The sequence below is a fragment of the Hemitrygon akajei genome, chromosome 4, assembly GCF_048418815.1.
Source record: "Hemitrygon akajei chromosome 4, sHemAka1.3, whole genome shotgun sequence".
In the NCBI taxonomy this organism is placed as follows: domain Eukaryota; kingdom Metazoa; phylum Chordata; class Chondrichthyes; order Myliobatiformes; family Dasyatidae; genus Hemitrygon; species Hemitrygon akajei.
The window spans coordinates 109,169-125,988 of record NC_133127.1 but is presented as its reverse complement, the minus strand read 5'-3'; the positions used below and the strand labels follow the sequence as shown (position 1 = coordinate 125,988).

Sequence of the window (16,820 nt, the reverse complement as noted above, 5' to 3'; positions counted from 1 at the left end):
ATTCTAAGACCAGAGCATATACAGCCTCAGAATAGAGGGGCAACCTATTAGAAGGGATTTGAAGAAGAATTTCTTTAGCCAGAGAGTGGTGATTCTGAAATTCTTTGCCACAGGCAGCTGTGGAGGCCAAATCCTTATACATATTTAAGGCAGAGGTTAATAGACTCTTGAAGGGATACAGGGAGAAGGTAGGAGATTACGGCTAAAATGAAAATTGGATCAGTCATGGTGAAATGGTAGAGCAGAGTCGATGGGCCAAATGACCTAATTCTGCTCCTATGTCTTATGGTCTTATGGTATGAGGGGATACTTAATTGAAACTTACAGAACTGAAAGGCCTTGATAGAGTGGATGTGCAGAGGATGTTTCCTATGGTGGGAGAGTCTAAGACCAGAGGACACAGCCTCAGAATAAAGGAGAGTCCTTTTCGAAGAGATGAGGAGGAATTTCTTTAGCCAGAGAGTGGTTAATCTATGGATTTTGTTTTCATAGGTGGCTGTGAAGGTCAAGTTTTTACTTATATTTAAGGCAGTGGTTGGTACTGCCTATAAATGACTCCTATATCTTATAGTCTAATGATTTTATGGATTATCTTATTTTCTGTTCTGTATTTTTATATGATTCTATGACTGGAAAATTGTAAATGTCACTCCACTCTTCAAGAATAGAGAGAGGCAGAAGAAAGGAAATTGTAGGCAGTTAGCCTAACTTCAGTGGTTGGGAAGAGGCTGGATGAGGTTTTGTGATACTTGGAGGCACATGATAAATGGGCCAGTCAGCTTGGTTTTTAAGAGAAAATAATGCCTGACAAACCTGGTAGAATTCTTTGAGGAAATAACAAGCAGGATAGACAAAGGGGAATCAATGGAAGTTGTGTACTTGGATTTTCAAAAGGACTTTGACAAGCTGCCTCACTTGAGGCTGCTTAGCAAGATAGGTGCCATGGTATTACAGGAAAGATACTATCATGGATAAAGCAGTGGCTAAATGGAAAGAGGCAATGAGTGGGAATAAAGTGAGCCTTTTCTGATTGGCTGCCAGTGACTAGTGTTGTTCCGCAGGGGTCGGTGATGGGGCCGGTTCTTTTTATGTTGTATGTCAATGATCTCAATGATGGAATTGATGTCTTTGTGGCCAAGTTTGCAGATGATATGAAGATAGATGGAAGGGCAGGCAGTGTTGATGACTCTGGGCCTGTACTCATTATAAGTTAATAGAATGGGGGGGGGATGTTATTGAAGCCTATCAAATGTTGGATCGAGAGGATATTTCCTGTGGTGGGGGACTAGGACCAGAGGCAACAGACTCAGAATAGAGGGATGTCCATTTGGAACTGAGATGAAATGGAATTTCTTTAGCCAGAGGGTGACAAACCTGTAGAATGTGTAGCCTCAGGCAGCTGTAGAGACCTGGTCATTGAGCGTATTTAAGGAAGAGGTCGATAGGTTGTTGATAAGCCAAGGTATGAAATGTTACAGGGAGATAGAGTACAGAGAAGATTTACTAGAATGTTACCTGGGTTTCAGCACCTAAGTTACAGGGAAAGGTTGGACAAGTTAGGTCTTTATTCTTTGGAGCGTAGAAGGTTGAGGGGGGGACTTGATAGAGGTATTTAAAATTATGAGGGGGATAGATAGAGTTGACATGGATAGGCTTTTTCCATTGAGAGTAGGGGAGATTCAAACAAGAGGACATGAGTTGAGAGTTAGGGGGGAAAAGTTTAAGGGTAACATGAGGGGGAATTTCTTTACTCAGAGGGTGGTAGCTGTATGGAATGATCTTTCAGTAGAAATGGTAGAGGCAGGTTCGGTATTGTCATTTAAAGTAAAATTGGATAGGTATATGGACAGGAAAGGAATGGAGAGTTATGGGCTGAGTGCGGGTCAGTGGGACTAGGTGAAAGTAAGCATTCGGCACGGACTAGAAGGGACCAGATGGCCTGTTTCCATGCTGTAATTGTTATATGGTTATAGCAGGAGTAAGGGGTTGAGGGGGAAATGGATCAGTCATGATCAAGTGGTAGGGTACACTCAAAGGGCCAAATGGTCTGATTCAGCCCCAATGTCTTATGGTCTATGTACTAAGGTACAGTGAAATCCTTGTCTTGCATCCTGTTCATACAAATCAGTTCATTACAGAGTGGAGTGAGGCAGTAAAAGGTAGGACAATAACATAATGCTGATACATTAGCCTGTACACAAGGTTGGGAAATACAATATGGAGAGTAAGGTGTTTCCCATGCAACAGGCTTTCCCTCTCCATACAGCTGATGAATCTAAAGGAACTGCATTAGATACCAGAGGCCTCACAAGAGTTCCCAGTCAGCTTTGAACTGTACTGAGGACTGCCTTAGTGTAATAGTTACTGAGAAAGTACAGTGCATTAGGGTTGCCATGTAGTGCAAAGGCTGCTTTGGTATTTGTAGGCAGATGGGTGTGAGAAATGGGTTTATTTTGCTGTTGCTTTGTTGTTTGTCGTTTTCTGTTTGTTGTGTTCTGTGCTCTGTTAAGCATTGTGGACATGCTATGTTGGAGGCAGAATGTGTGGTAACACTTGTGGGCTGTTCCCAGCGAATCCTTAGGTTGTGTTGGTTGTTAATCCAAACACCACATTTCACTGCACATATGTTTCAATGGGCATGTGATGAATTAATCTGAACTCATTATGTTTTAAGACAGGTATAAGTCAGGACAAAGTTAGATATTACAGGAAGATACTCAGTTGGGAGGGGGCAAATTACAACAGGACAAGACAGGAGCTGAGTTACATTGATTGGGAGCAGCTGCTGTTAGATATGTCCACATATAACATGTTTAAAGTCCAGATGATCAGAGTATAGGATTGGCAACTTCTGGTGAGAATCAAGGACACGAACATGGTATGGGGACCATGTATGACATGAAAGGCACTACTTTTAGTCAGGAAGGAAAAGGAAGCATTCATAAGTTTTAAGAAGCTAAAATCTGACTGGGTCCTTGTGAAGTAGAAAGATAGCAGGAAAGTGCTCAAGCAGGCAATTAGAAAGGGGGGAGGTGGAGGAATGGGAACCAGTATGATAGAGCTACAGATGAACCAGCAGGTTTACAAGTAGATGATGGATGTAACATGATTGTAAGGAAGGACAAGCCAATGACTGGGTAACAATGCACACAGAGCAACAAGTTGAATTGTACCATTAAGGCAAAATTCAAAAGGGTGAATAATGCGGGACTGAAGGTGCTGAATTTAAATGCGTGTAGCATTTGGAATGAGGTGGACAAACTCGTGGCGCAATTAGAGATTGGTTGGTATGATGTTGTGGGCATCACTGAGTTGTGGCTGAAAGAAGGCCATAGTTGGGAGCTTAACATCAAAGGATATGCTTTGTATTTAAAGGACGGGCATAGGCCGTGTTGTAGCTCTGTTGGTAAGAGATGGAATTATATCTTTAGAAAGAAGTGACACAGGGCTAGAGAATGTTGAATCTTTGTGGATGGAGTTAAGAAACTGCAAGGGTAGAAAAACCTTCATGGGAATCATATATAGATCGCTAAATAGTAGCCAAGATGTGGGGTTGAAATTGCAAAGGGAGCTGCAAAAGGCATGTGACAAAGGTAAAGATACAATTGTGATGGAGATCTTCAATATGCAAGGGGTTTGGGGAAAATGAGGTTGGTGTTGGATCACAAGAGAGGAAATTTGTTGAATGCCTACAGATTGCATTTTAGAGCAGATTGTGCTTGAGCCTACTCGGGGAAAGACTATCTTAGATTGGGTGTTGTGTAATAATCCAGATCTCATTAGAGAGCTTAATGTAAAGGAACCTTTAGGAGGCCATGATCCTAATATGAGTGAATTAATACTGCAATTTGAGAGAGAAAAACCCAAGTCACATGTATCAGTATCGCAAGGGAATAAAGAGAATTTCAGAGGCATGAAAGAGAAGCTTGTCCAGATGGATTGGAAGAGGATACTGGAGGGGATCATGAGAGAGCAGATGTGACTGAAGTTTCTAGGAATAGTTCAGAAGGCACAGGACAGATATGTCCCACAGAGGAAGAAGTTCTCAAATGGCAGGGGTAAGCAACCGTGGCTAACAAATGAAGTTAAGGACTGCATAAAAGCCACGGAAAGAGCATATAAGGTAGCCAAAGTGAATGGGAATTTGGATGATTGGGAAGCTTTTAGAATCCAACAAAAAGCTATAAGAAGTGAAAACATGCAATATGAGGGCAATATAAAGCAGGATACCAAAAGTTTTCTCAGTTATATAAAGAGTAAAAGGGGGCTGAGAGCTGATATTGGACCACTGGAAAATGATGCAGCTGAGGTAAAATTGGAGGACAAAGAATTGGCAGATGAACTTAAAGAGCGCTTTGCATCTGTCTTCACTGTGGAAGACACTAGTAGTATGCCAGAGGTCCATGAATGTCAGTAAGCAGGAGTGAGTGCCATTGCTATTACAAAGGAAAAAGCGCTAGGCAAACTCAAAGGTCTTAAAGTGGACAAGTCACCTGGACTAGATAGACAACATCCCAGAGTCCTGAGAGGATACTGAAGAGATAGCAGATGCATTGGTGATGATCTTTAAATAATCTCTTGATTCTGGCATGGTCCCAAAGGACTGGAAGATGGCAATGTCACTACACTCTTTAAAAAGGGAGGAAGACAAAAGAAAGGAAATTATAGGCCAGTTAGGCTAACCTCAGTGGTTGGGAAACTGTTGGAGTCTATTCAGGATGAGGTTTCAAGGTACTTGGAGACCAAAGATAAAGTAAGACAAAGTCAGCATGGTTTCTGTAAAGCAAAATCTTGCCTGACAAATTTGTTGAGTTCTTTGAGGAAGTAATAATAAGCAGGGTGGAAAAAGCAAAGGCAGTGGATGCCATTTACTTGGATTTTCAGAGGGCATTTGATAAATTGCCACACGAGGCTGCCTAACAAAATAAAATCCTATGGCGTTACAAGAAAGATACTGGCATGGATAGCGGAATGGCTGACAGGCAGGAGGCAGCGACTGGGAATAAAAGGGGCCTTTTCTGGTTAGCTGCCGGTGAGAAGTGGTGTTCATCAGGGGTCAGTATTGGGACCACTACATTTCGCATTGTTAGTCAATGATTTGGATGACGGAATTGAGGGCTTAGTGACAAAGTTTGCAGATGATGCAAAGATAGGTGGAGGGTAGGTAGTGTTGAGGAAGCAATGCAATTGTAGCAGGACAGACAAATTGGAAGAATGGGCAAAAAATGGCAGATGGCAGGTGGAAAACAGAGTTGGGAAATGTATAGAACCATAGAACATTACAGCACAGAAACAGGCTTTTTGGCCTTTCTCGGCTGTGCCGAACCATTTGTCTGCCTAGTACCACTGACCTGCACCTGGACCATATCCCTCCATACACCTCTCATCCATGTACCTGTCCAAGTTTTCCTTAAATGTTAAAAGTGAGCCCACATTTAACACTTCATCTGACAGCTCATTCCACACTCCCACCACTCTCTGTGTGAAGAAGCTCCTCCTAATGTTCCCTTTAAACTTTTTCCCCCTTCACCCTTAACCCATGTCCTCTGGGTTTTTTTTCTCCCCTAGCCTCTGTGGAAAAAGCCTGCTTGCATTACCTCTATTTATACCCATCATAATTTTAAATACCTCTATCAAATCTCCCCTCATTCTTCTACGCTCCAGGGAATAAAGTCCTAACCTATTCAACCTTTCTCTGTAACTCAGTTTCTCAAGTCCCAGCAACATCCTTGTAAACCTTCTCTGCACTCTTTCAACCTTATTGATATCCTTCCTGTAATTTGGTGACTAAAACTGCACACAATACTCCAAATTCCATCTCACCAATGTCTTATACAACCTCACCATAACATTCCAACTCTTATACTCAATACTTTGATTTATAAAGGCCAATGTACCAAAAGCTCTCTTTACTACCCTATCTACCTGTGACACCACTTTTAGGGAATTTTGTATCTGTATACCCAGATCCCTCATTCTACTGCACTCCTCAGTGCTCTACGATTTACCTTGTATGCTCTACCTTGGTTTTTCCTTCCAAAGTGCAATACCTCACACTTGTCTGTATTAAACTCCATCTGCCATTTTTCAGCCCATTTTTCCAGCCGGTCCAAGTCCCTCTGCAAGCTTTGAAAACCTTCCTCACTGTACACTACACCTCCAATCTTTGTATCATCAGCAAATTTGCTGATCCAATTTACCACATTATCATCCAGATCATTGTTATAGATGACAAATAACAATGGACCCAGCACTGATCCTTGTGGCACACCACTAGTCACAGGCCTCCACTCTGAGAAGCAATCCTCCACTACCACTCTCTGGCTTCTTCCATTGAGCCAATGTCTAATCTAATTTACTACCTCACCATGTATACCTAGCGACTGAATCTTCCTAACTAACCTCCCATGTGGGACCTTGTCAAAGGCCTTACTGAAGTCCATGTAGACAACATCCACTGCCTTCCCTTCATCCACTTTCCTTGTAACCTCCTCGAAAAACTCTAATACATTTGTTAAACATGACCTACCATGCACAAAGCCGTGTTGACTCTCCCTAATAAGTCCCTGTCTATCTAAATACTTGTAGATCATATCTCTTAGTACTCCTTCCAATAATTTACCTACTACTGATGTCAAACTTACCGGCCTGTAATTTCCCAGATTACCTTTAGAGCCTTTTTTAAACAACGGAAGAACATGAGCTGTCCTCCAATCCTCCGGCACCTTACTTGTAGATACCGCAATTTTAAATATATCTGCCAGGGCCCCCGCAATTTCAACACTAGTCTCTTTCAAGGTCCGAGGGAATACCCTGTCAGGTCCTGGAGATTTATCTACTTTGATTTGCCTTAAGACAGCAAGTACCTTCTCCTCCTCAAACTGTATAGGTTCCATGACCTCACAACTTATTTGCCTTTTGATAAAAGGAACAATAGTGCAGAATATTATCTAAATGGGGAGAAGGTTCAAACATCAGAGATCCAGAGGGACTGAGGAGTCCTTGTGCAAGACTTCCAGAAGGTCAATTTACAGCTTGAATCTGTGGTTAAGTTTGCAAATGCAATACTGGCATTTATTTCAAGGGGAATAGAATCTAAAAGCAAGAAGATAATAATGAGCTGTTATGAGACACTAGTCAGGCCAGACATAGAAACATAGAAAACCTACAGCACAATACAGGCCCTTCAGCCCACAGAGCTTTACCGAACATGTCTGTACCTTAGAACTACCTAGGCTTACCCATAAGCCTCTATTTATCTAAGCTACATGTACCCATCCAGGAGACTCTTAAAACCCCCTCTTGTTTTCAGCTCCACCACCACCGCTGGCAGCCTATTCCATGCACTCACCACTCTCCGTGTAACGAATTTATCCCTGACATATCCTCTGTACCTACCTCCATGCACCACAAAAGTATGCCCTCGTGTGCCAGCCTTAGGGAAACAGTCTCTGACTATCCACAACATCAATGCCTCTCATTATCTTCTACATCTCTATCAGGTCACCTCTCATCCTTCGTCGCTCCAAGGAGAAAAGGACGAGTTTATTCAACCTATTCTCATAAGGCATGCTCCCCAATCCAAGCAACATCCTTGTAAATCCCCTTTGCACCCTTTCTAGATTTCCACGTCCTTCCTGTAGTGAGGTGACCAGAACTGAGCACAGTACTCCAAGTGGGGTCTGACCAGGGTCCTGTATAGCTGCAACATTACCTCTCAGTTCCTAAACTCAATTCCATGATTGATGAAGGCCAATGCACCGAATGCCTTCTTAACCACAGAGTCAACCTGCGTGGCAGCTTTGAGTGTCTTATAGACTTGGACCCCAAGATCCCTCTGATATTCCATACTGCCAAGAACTTATCAATCCTTCCCTCTTACACAGCTCATAACCTTGCATTTTCTTACATCCAAGTGCCTATCTAAGGGATAGATGCTTCATCAAGATTTCTTATCAAGCCTCCACGGCCATCTGTTGCAATGAATTCCAGATTCAACCCTCCGGCTGAAGAAATTCCTCCCTATCAATGTGCTAAATTGACATCCCTCTATTCTGGTCCTAGACTCCCCCACATTCAGAAACATACTCTCCAATTCTACTCTATCTAGGCCTTTCAATATTTGATACTTTTCAATGAGATTGCCCCCTCATTCTTTTCAATTCCAGTGAGTACAGGCCCAGAGCCATCAAACTGCCCTCATATATTAACCCTTTCAATCCTGGAATCATTCTCATTAACCTCCTCAGGACCTTCTTTGATGACAACACATCCTTTCCTAGATAAGGAACCCAAAATTGCTCACAATACTCTGTGCAGTCCAACTAAAGCCTTATAAAGCCTCAGCATTACATCCTTGCTCTTATATTCTATTCCTCTCAAACTCAATGCTTACATTTGCATTCCTTACTAATGATTCAACCTGCAAGTTTACCTTTAGGGAATCCTGCATAAGGACTTGAAGTCCCTTTACAACTCTGATTTCTGAACTTTCTTCCCGTCTAGAAAATACTCTACACCTTTATGCCTTGTACCAAAGTGTATGACCACAAACACACTGACCTACACTATACTTCATCTGCTACTTCTTCAACCATTCTCCTAATCTGTTGAAGTACTTCTGCAGAAGTGTTTCCTTAAAGCTACCTGCCTCTCCACCTATCTTCATATCGTCCGCAAACATGGCTGCAAAACCATCAATTCCGGTATCCAAATCTTTGACATACAATGTGAGAAGTGGGCCCAACATAAACCCCTGTGGAACACCTCTAGTCACTGGCAGCCAAGCAGAAAAGGCCCCCTATATTCCCAATCTCTGCCTCCTGTCAGTCAACCAATTTTCTATCCATGCTAGTATATTTCCTGTAATATGGATTGATGCATCTTAAGAAATAAATATCTGTGCAAATTTCATTTCCTGTGGTTTCAGAGAAATTCCCAAAATTAAGTAAGTTATCTTTTTAGCAGCATTGGTAGATTTACAGAATACATATTAAGTAACAAACAATGCAGCGAACATTTGTGCAATACTTTTGCTAACATAGGAGAAAATGCTCACTGTGTGCTTTTAAGATATTCCTCCTTGCTCTCCTTCTTCCCTTTTGGACGGGGTTTGATGCTTTGAAGAGTAAGAGAGTGGGTCTGTGTACACCACTGGGAAAGGGTCACCATGAACTGAAACATACAGAATACCTTGTAAATGTAACTAACATCCAAACAGTCAGTTTTCACAAGGGAGTGAGCTGTGAAAGTTACCCAAACATCACCCCATATTATGTTCAAATCCATTCAGTTCAAATTCAATTCTTGCTCCAATTTAGCACAGGTCCACAGCACAAGTTTTCTTTCTAACATCTAAGCAGATAAGACCATAAGACATAGAAGCAGAATTAGGCTATTCAGCCCATCAAGTCTGCTGCGCCATTCTATCATGGCTGATTTATGATCCCTATAAACCCCATTCTCCTGCCTCCTGCCTTCTCCCCATAACCTTTGATGCCCTAACTAATCAAAAACCTATCAACCTCCACAATACCTAATGCCTCGGCCTCCACAGCTGTTTGTGGCGATGAATTCCACAGATTCACCACCCTCTGGCTACAGAAATATGTCCTTATCTCTGTTCTAAATGCCCTCAACTCTGAGGCAGTGGCATCTGGTCCTAGGTTCCTCCACTCTCAGAAACAACTCTCCAAATCCACTCTAACTTGACCTTTCAATATTCGAAATCCAGTGAGTACAGGCACAAAGTCATCTAATTTTCATCTTGCATTAACACTTTCACCCCTTCACTTCTCTGAACCCCTTCCAATGCTAATACATCTTTTCTTAGATAAGGGGCCCAAAGCTGCTCACAGTACTCCGTGTGGTCTGACCGATGCCTTACAAAGCCTCAGCATAACAGTTCTGCTCTTATATTCTACTCCTCTCAAGATTAATGCTGACTTTGCATTGGCCTACCTTACCACCGACTCACCTGGTAAATTACTTGTAATAATAATAACAATTACAGCACGGTAACAGGCCATCTTGGCCCTTCTAGTCCGTGCCGAACGCTTACTCTCAACAGTCCCACTTACCCACACTCAGCCCATAACCCTCCATTCCTTTCCTGTCCATATACTTATCCAATTTTGCTTTAAATGACAAAATCGACCCTGCCTCTACCACTTCTACTGGCAGCTCGTTCCACACAGCTACTACTCTGAGTAAAGAAGTTCACCCTCATATTACCCTTAAACTTTTGCCCCCTAAGTCTCAACTCATGTCCTCTTGTTTGAATCTCCCCTACTCTCAATGGAAAAAGCCTATCCACGTCAACTCTATCTATCCCCCTCATAATTTTAATTACCTCTATCAAGTCCCCCCTCAACCTTCTACGCTCCAAAGAATAAAGACCTAACATGTTCAACCTTTCTCTGTAACTTAGGTGCTGAAACCCAGGTAACATTCTAGTAAATCTCCTCTGTACTCTCTCTATTTTGTTGACGTCTTTCCTATAATTCAGTGACCAGAACTGTACATAATACTTACTCCAAATTTGGTCTCACCAATGCCTTGTACAATTTTAACATTACATCCCAACTCTTATACTCAATACTCTGATTTATAAAGCCCAGCATACCAAAAGCTTTCTTCACACCCTATCCACATGAGATTCCACCTTCAGGGAACTATGCACCATTATTTCTAGATCACCCTGTTCTACTGCATTCTTCACTGCCCTACCATTTACCATGTATGTCTTATTTTGATTAGTCCTACCAAAATGTAGCACCTCACACTTATCAGCATTAAACTCCATCTGCCATCTTTCAGCCCACTCTTCTAACTGGCCTAAATCTCTCTGCAAGCTTTGAAAACCTACTTCATTATCCACAACGCCATCTACCTTAGTATCATCTGCATACTTACTAATGCAATTTACCACCCCATCATCCGGATCATTAATGTATATGACAAACAACGTTGGACCCAGTACAGATCCCTGAGGCACACCACTAGTCACTGGCCTCCAACCTGACAAACAGTTATCCACCACTACTCTCTGGCATCTCCCATCCAGCCACTGTTGAATCCATTTTACTACTTCAATATTAATACCTAACGATTGAACCTTCCTAACTAGCCTTCCATGCAGAACCTTATCAAAGGCCTTACTGAAGTCCATATAGACAACATCCACTGCTTTACACTCGTCAACTTTCCTCGTAATCTCTTCAAAAAATTCAATAAGATTTGTCAAACATGACCTTCCATGCACAAATCCATGCTGACTGTTCCTAATCAGTCCCTGTCTATCAAGATAATTATATATACCATCTCTAAGAATACTTTCCATTAATTTACCCAAACGTCAAACTGACAGGCCTATAATTGCTAGATTTACTCTTAGAACCCTTTTTAAACAATGGAACTACATGAGCAATATGCCGATCCTCTGGCACCATTCCCGTTTCTAATGACATTTGAAATATTTCTGTTAGGGCCCCTGCTATTTCTACACTAACTTCGCTCCAGGTGCTAGGGAATATCCTGTCAGGACCCGGAGACTTATCCACTTTTATATTCTTTAAAGTGGATAAAGAATAGTTCCTCTTCTTTAATCATCATAATTTCCGTAACTACCATACTAGTTTCCCTTACCTTACACAATTCAATATCCTTCTCCTTAGTGAATACGAAGAAAAGAAATAGTTCAAAATCTCCCCCATCTCTTTCGGCTCCACACATAGCTGTCCATTCTGATTCTCTAAGGGACCAATTTTATCCCTCACTATCCTTTTGCTATTAATATAACTGTAGAAACCCTTTGGATTTATTTTCACCTTATTTGCCAAAGCAACCTCATATCTTCTTTTAGCTTTTCTAATTTCTTTCTTAAGGTTCTTTTCACATTCTTTATATTCCTTGAGCACCTCATTTACACCATGCTGCCTATATCTATTGTAGATCTCTCTCTTTTTCAGAACCAAGTTTCCAACATCCCTTGAAAACCATGGCTCTTTCAAATTTTTAACCTTTCCTTTCAACCTACCAGGAACATAAAGATTCTGCACCCTCAAAATTTTACCTTTAAATGACCTCCATTTCTCTATTACATCCTTCCCATAAAACAAATTGTCCCAATCCACTCCTTCTAAATCCTTTCACATCTCCTCAAAGTTAGCCTTTCTCCAATCAAAAATCTCAACCCTGGGTCCAGTCCTATCCTTCTCCATAATTATATTGAAACTAATGGCATTATGATCACTGGACACAAAGTGCTCCCCAACACATACCTCTGTCACCTGACCTATCTCATTCCCCAACAGGAGATCCAACACTGCCCCTGCTCTAGTTGGTACCTGTATGTATTGCTGCAAAAAACTATCCTGGACACATTTTACAAACTCCGAACCATCCAGTCCTTTTACAGAATGGGCTTCCCAGTCTATGTGTGGAAAATTAAAATCTCCCACAATCACAACCTTGTGCTTACAACAAATATCTGATATCTCCTTACAAATTTGCTCCGCCAATTCTCGCTCCCCATTAGGTGGTCTATAATACACCCCTATAAGTGTTAGTACACCTTTCCCATTCCTCAATTCCACCCAAATAGTCTCACTGGACGAGCCCTCTAATCTATCCTGCCAGAGCACCGCTGTAATATTTTCTCTGACAAGCAATGCAACATCTCCTCCTCTTTCCCCTCCGATTCTATCACACCTGAAGCAACGAAATCCAGGAATATTTAGTTGCCAATCATACACCTCCTGCAACCATGTTTCACTAATAGGTAGAACATCATATTTCCAGGTATCAAACCATGCTCTAAGCTCATCCACCTTTCTTACAATACTCCTAGCATTAAAATAGATGCACTTAAGAAACTCTCCACCTCTTACTCTCTGTTTATCCCTAATAGTGCAAACAACTTTATTATCTTTTTCTTCCTTCTCCCCTACATCTTCGGTCTGAACGCTCCCCTTCTCTGTCACCTGCCTATCCTCCCTCACACACTGTCTACCAGCTTTCTCTATTTGTGAACTAACCTCCTCTCTCCTAGTCTCTTCAATTTGATTCCCACCCCACAACTATTCTAGTTTAAACTCTCCCCAGTAGCCTTATCAAATCTCCCCACCTGGATATTGGTCCCCCTAGCATTCAAGTGTAATCCGTCCTTTTTGTACAGGTCACACCTGCCCCAATGATCCAGAAACTTGAATCCCTGCCCCCTGCTCCAATCCCTCAGCCACGTATTTATCCTCAACTCATTACATTCCTACTCTCACTGTTGCGTGGCAAAGGCAGTAATCCCAAGATTACTACCTTTGCAGTCCTTCTTCTCAACTCCCTACCTAATTCCCTATAATCTCCTTTCAGGACCTCTTCCTTTTTCCTACCTATGTCATTGGTACCTATATGTACCACAACCTCTGGCTCCTCACCCTCCCACTTCAGGATATCTTGGACGCAATCAGAAACATCCTGGACCCTGGCACCAGGGAGGCAAACTACCATCCAGGTCTCCTGACTGCGTCCACAGAATCGCCTATCTGACCTGTAACTATCGAGTCCCCTATTACTACTGCCTTCCTCTTCCTTTCCCTACCCTTCTGTGCTACAGGGTCGGACTCTGTGCCGGAGGCACAGCCACTGTTGCCTCCCCCAGGTAGTCTGTCCCCTCCAACAGTTACTCAAACAGGAGTCCTTATTGTCAAGGGGTACAGCCACTGGGGTACTCTCTATTACCTGACTCTTCCCCTTCCCTCTCCTAATCGTGACCCACTTGTCTGCCTCCCGTGGCCCCGGTGTGACCACCTGCCTGTAACTCCTCTCTATCAACTTCTCACTCTCCCTGACCAGACAAAGGTCATTGAGCTGCAGCTCCAGTTCCCTAACATGGTCCCTTAGGAGCTGCAGCTTGGCGCACCTGGCGCAGATGTGGACATCTGGGAGGTTAGGAGACTCCAGGTCCTCCCACATCCGACACCGAGAACAACAAGCTGCCCTCACACTCATACTTCCCCCTTTCCTCAAATAACAGGAAAAATTGAAAACTAAAACTAAATAAACTAAACGGTGCCTCGCCCGTTTCCACCTAAGCCCGTTGAGCCAAAGCCCTCAAGCCTTCACTCTGCTACCGGCTCACTCCGCTGCCTGCTGTATAAGGCTGTTGTTTCTTTTAAATCTTCTGCACTTCACTGCCTGACATCACACGCCTGCGCAGTCCCGCCTCTCTTAACTCCGATGAGAAGAAGAAAAAATCAAAATTGCTCCCGCCACACTCTCGCTCCTATTCTCAGTCTTCCTTCTCCAAATTACCCTTTAGGGAATCCTGCATAAGGACTCCCAAGTCCCTTTGCACTTCTGATTTTTAAATTTTCTCCGTTTAGAAAATAGTCTACATTATATTGCTTCGACCACTTCTTCCATATACTATATTTGATCTGACACTTCTTGCCCATTCTCCCATACTGTCTTCAGACTCCCTGCTTCAACAGTATCTGTTCCTCCATCCATCTTCATATCGTCTGCCAACATTTTGGCCACAAAGCCATCAATTCCTTTATCCAAATCATTCACATATAACATAAAAAGAAGCAGTCCCAACATTGACCCAGCAGAACATCAAAAGTTACCGACAGCCAACCAGAAAAGGCCCCCTTTATTCCTACTCTTTGCCTCATGCCAGTCAGCCAATTGGCCATTCATGCTGGTATCTTTCCTGTAATACCATGGGTCCTTAACTTGTTAAGCAGCTTCACGTGCAGCACTTTGCCAAAGGCCATCTAAATTTTCAAGTAAACAACATCCACTGACTCTGCTTTGTATCTCCTACCTGTTACTTCTCAAAGAAATCCAACAGATTTGTCAGGCAAGATTTTCCCTTGAGGAAACCATGCTGACCACAGCCTATTTTCTCATGTGCCTCCAAGTAACCCAAAACCTCATCCTTAATAATTGATACAAACATCTTCCAAACCACTGAGGTCAGACTAACTGGCCTATAATTACCTTTCTTCTGCTTCTCTCTCTTCTTGAATAGTGGAGTGATATTTGCAATTTTCCAGTTTTCTGGAACTATTCCAGAATTTAGCGAGTTTTCAAAATTCATTAACTAATGCCTCCACAATCTCTCCACAAACAGTCACCCTTTCAGAATCCTGGAGTGTAGTCCATTAGGTCCAGGTGACTTATCTACCTTTGGATCTTTTAGCTTTCTAAGCACCTTCTCCTTAGTAATAGCAACTATACTCATTTCTGCCCCCGACACTCTTGAATTTCCGGAATACTGCTAGTGTCGTCCACAGTGAAGATGGATGCAAAATACTTCTTCAGTTCATCACCATTTCTTTGTCCCACACTACTATCTCTCTGACATCATTTTTCCAGCAGTCCAATAAACTCTCTCACCTCTATTTTACTCTTTATATATCTGGAAAAACTTTTGGTTTTCTCTTTTGCATTATTGACTATTTCATCTTTTCTCTCTTTATGGCTTTTTAGTTGCCTTTTTGTTTTTAAAAACTTCCCAATCCTCTAATTATCCACCAGTTTTTGTATATTATATGTCTTCTTTTTCCTCTTATGCTGACTTTGACTTCCCTTGTCAGCCAGTTGCCTCATCATCCATTTAAAATGCTTCTTCATCTTTGGGATGTATCTATCCTCAGCCTTCTGAACTGCCCCCAGAAACTCCAGCCATTGTGTTTTGCCGTCATCCCTGCTAGTGTCCCCTTACAATTGGATTTTGCCAGCTCCTCTCTCACGCCTCTGTAATTCCCTGTACTCCATTGCAATACTGAGGTAATAATTGTAATATTCTGACTTTATCGTCTTTCTCTCAAAATGCAAGTTGAATTCTATCACATTCTATCACATCTCCTAAAGGTTCCTTTACCTTAAGCTCCCTTAACACGTCTGGTTCATTACATAACACACAATCTAGAACTGCCATTCCCCTGGTGGGCTCAACCATAAGCTGACTTAAATAGCTATCTTGTAGGCATTCTACAAATTCCCTCTCTTGGTATCCAACATCACCCTGAAATGCAAAGTGACATTACGCTGTTAGTAACAGGACTCTCGAAGAGTGCAGATTTACAAATGGACCTTGGAGTCCAAGTCCATGGGTACACAGTGAAAGTGGCTACACAGGTTGTTAGGGTGGTAAAGAAAGCAGGCTTCTCTTTCACTTGTTGAAGAAATGAGTTTGGAAGTCAGGAAGTTATGTTGCAGCTTTATAAAACTCGAGTTGGGCCACATCTGGGGTACTGCATTCAGTTCTGGTCACCCCATTATAGGAAGGATGTCAAGGGAAGGTGCAGAAGGAGAATGCCGTCTGGATTGGAGTGTATGTGCTGTAACAAGAGGTTGAACAAACTTGAGCTTTTCTCTGAAACATCAGAGGCTGAGGGAAGACCTGATAATAGGAAGCATAGATTGAATACAGCCAATATCTTTTTCTCAGAGTTAAATCTCTAATACCAGAGTGCATGCATTTAAAGTGACAGGGAGCAGGTTCAGTAGAGATGTGTAGGGAGTTTTCTTTTTAAAACGGTGGGTGCCTGAAATGCAGTGCCGGGGATGGTAGTGGAGGTAAATACGAAAGGGTGTTTAAGAGGCTTTTAGATAGCCACATAAATGTGCAGAGAATAGAAGGATATGGACATTGTGTAGACAGAAGAGTTTAGTTTAGCTGGACATTTTGATAACTAATTTAGTTCACATTACATTGCAGGCTGAAGAGCCTGTTGTTGTGCTGTACTGGTCTATGTTCCATGTTCTAAAATTAACTTCAGTAATCTAAAACTGAACTAATCAGTGACCAG

At 42.2% G+C, this 16,820-nt stretch overlaps 1 protein-coding gene across 1 annotated transcript in view; it reads right to left on the bottom strand.

Moving 5' to 3' along the window:
- Positions 1-16,820, bottom strand: part of LOC140725861 (F-box only protein 41-like) — a gene marked incomplete at its 5' end in the record, with an annotated part of 371,488 nt that overhangs the window by 252,141 nt on the left and 102,527 nt on the right. Inside the window, one exon of the mRNA XM_073041806.1 lies at positions 9,059-9,174. Coding sequence (XP_072897907.1) covers positions 9,059-9,174 — 116 coding nt within the window. The remainder of the gene's footprint in view (positions 1-9,058; positions 9,175-16,820) is intronic.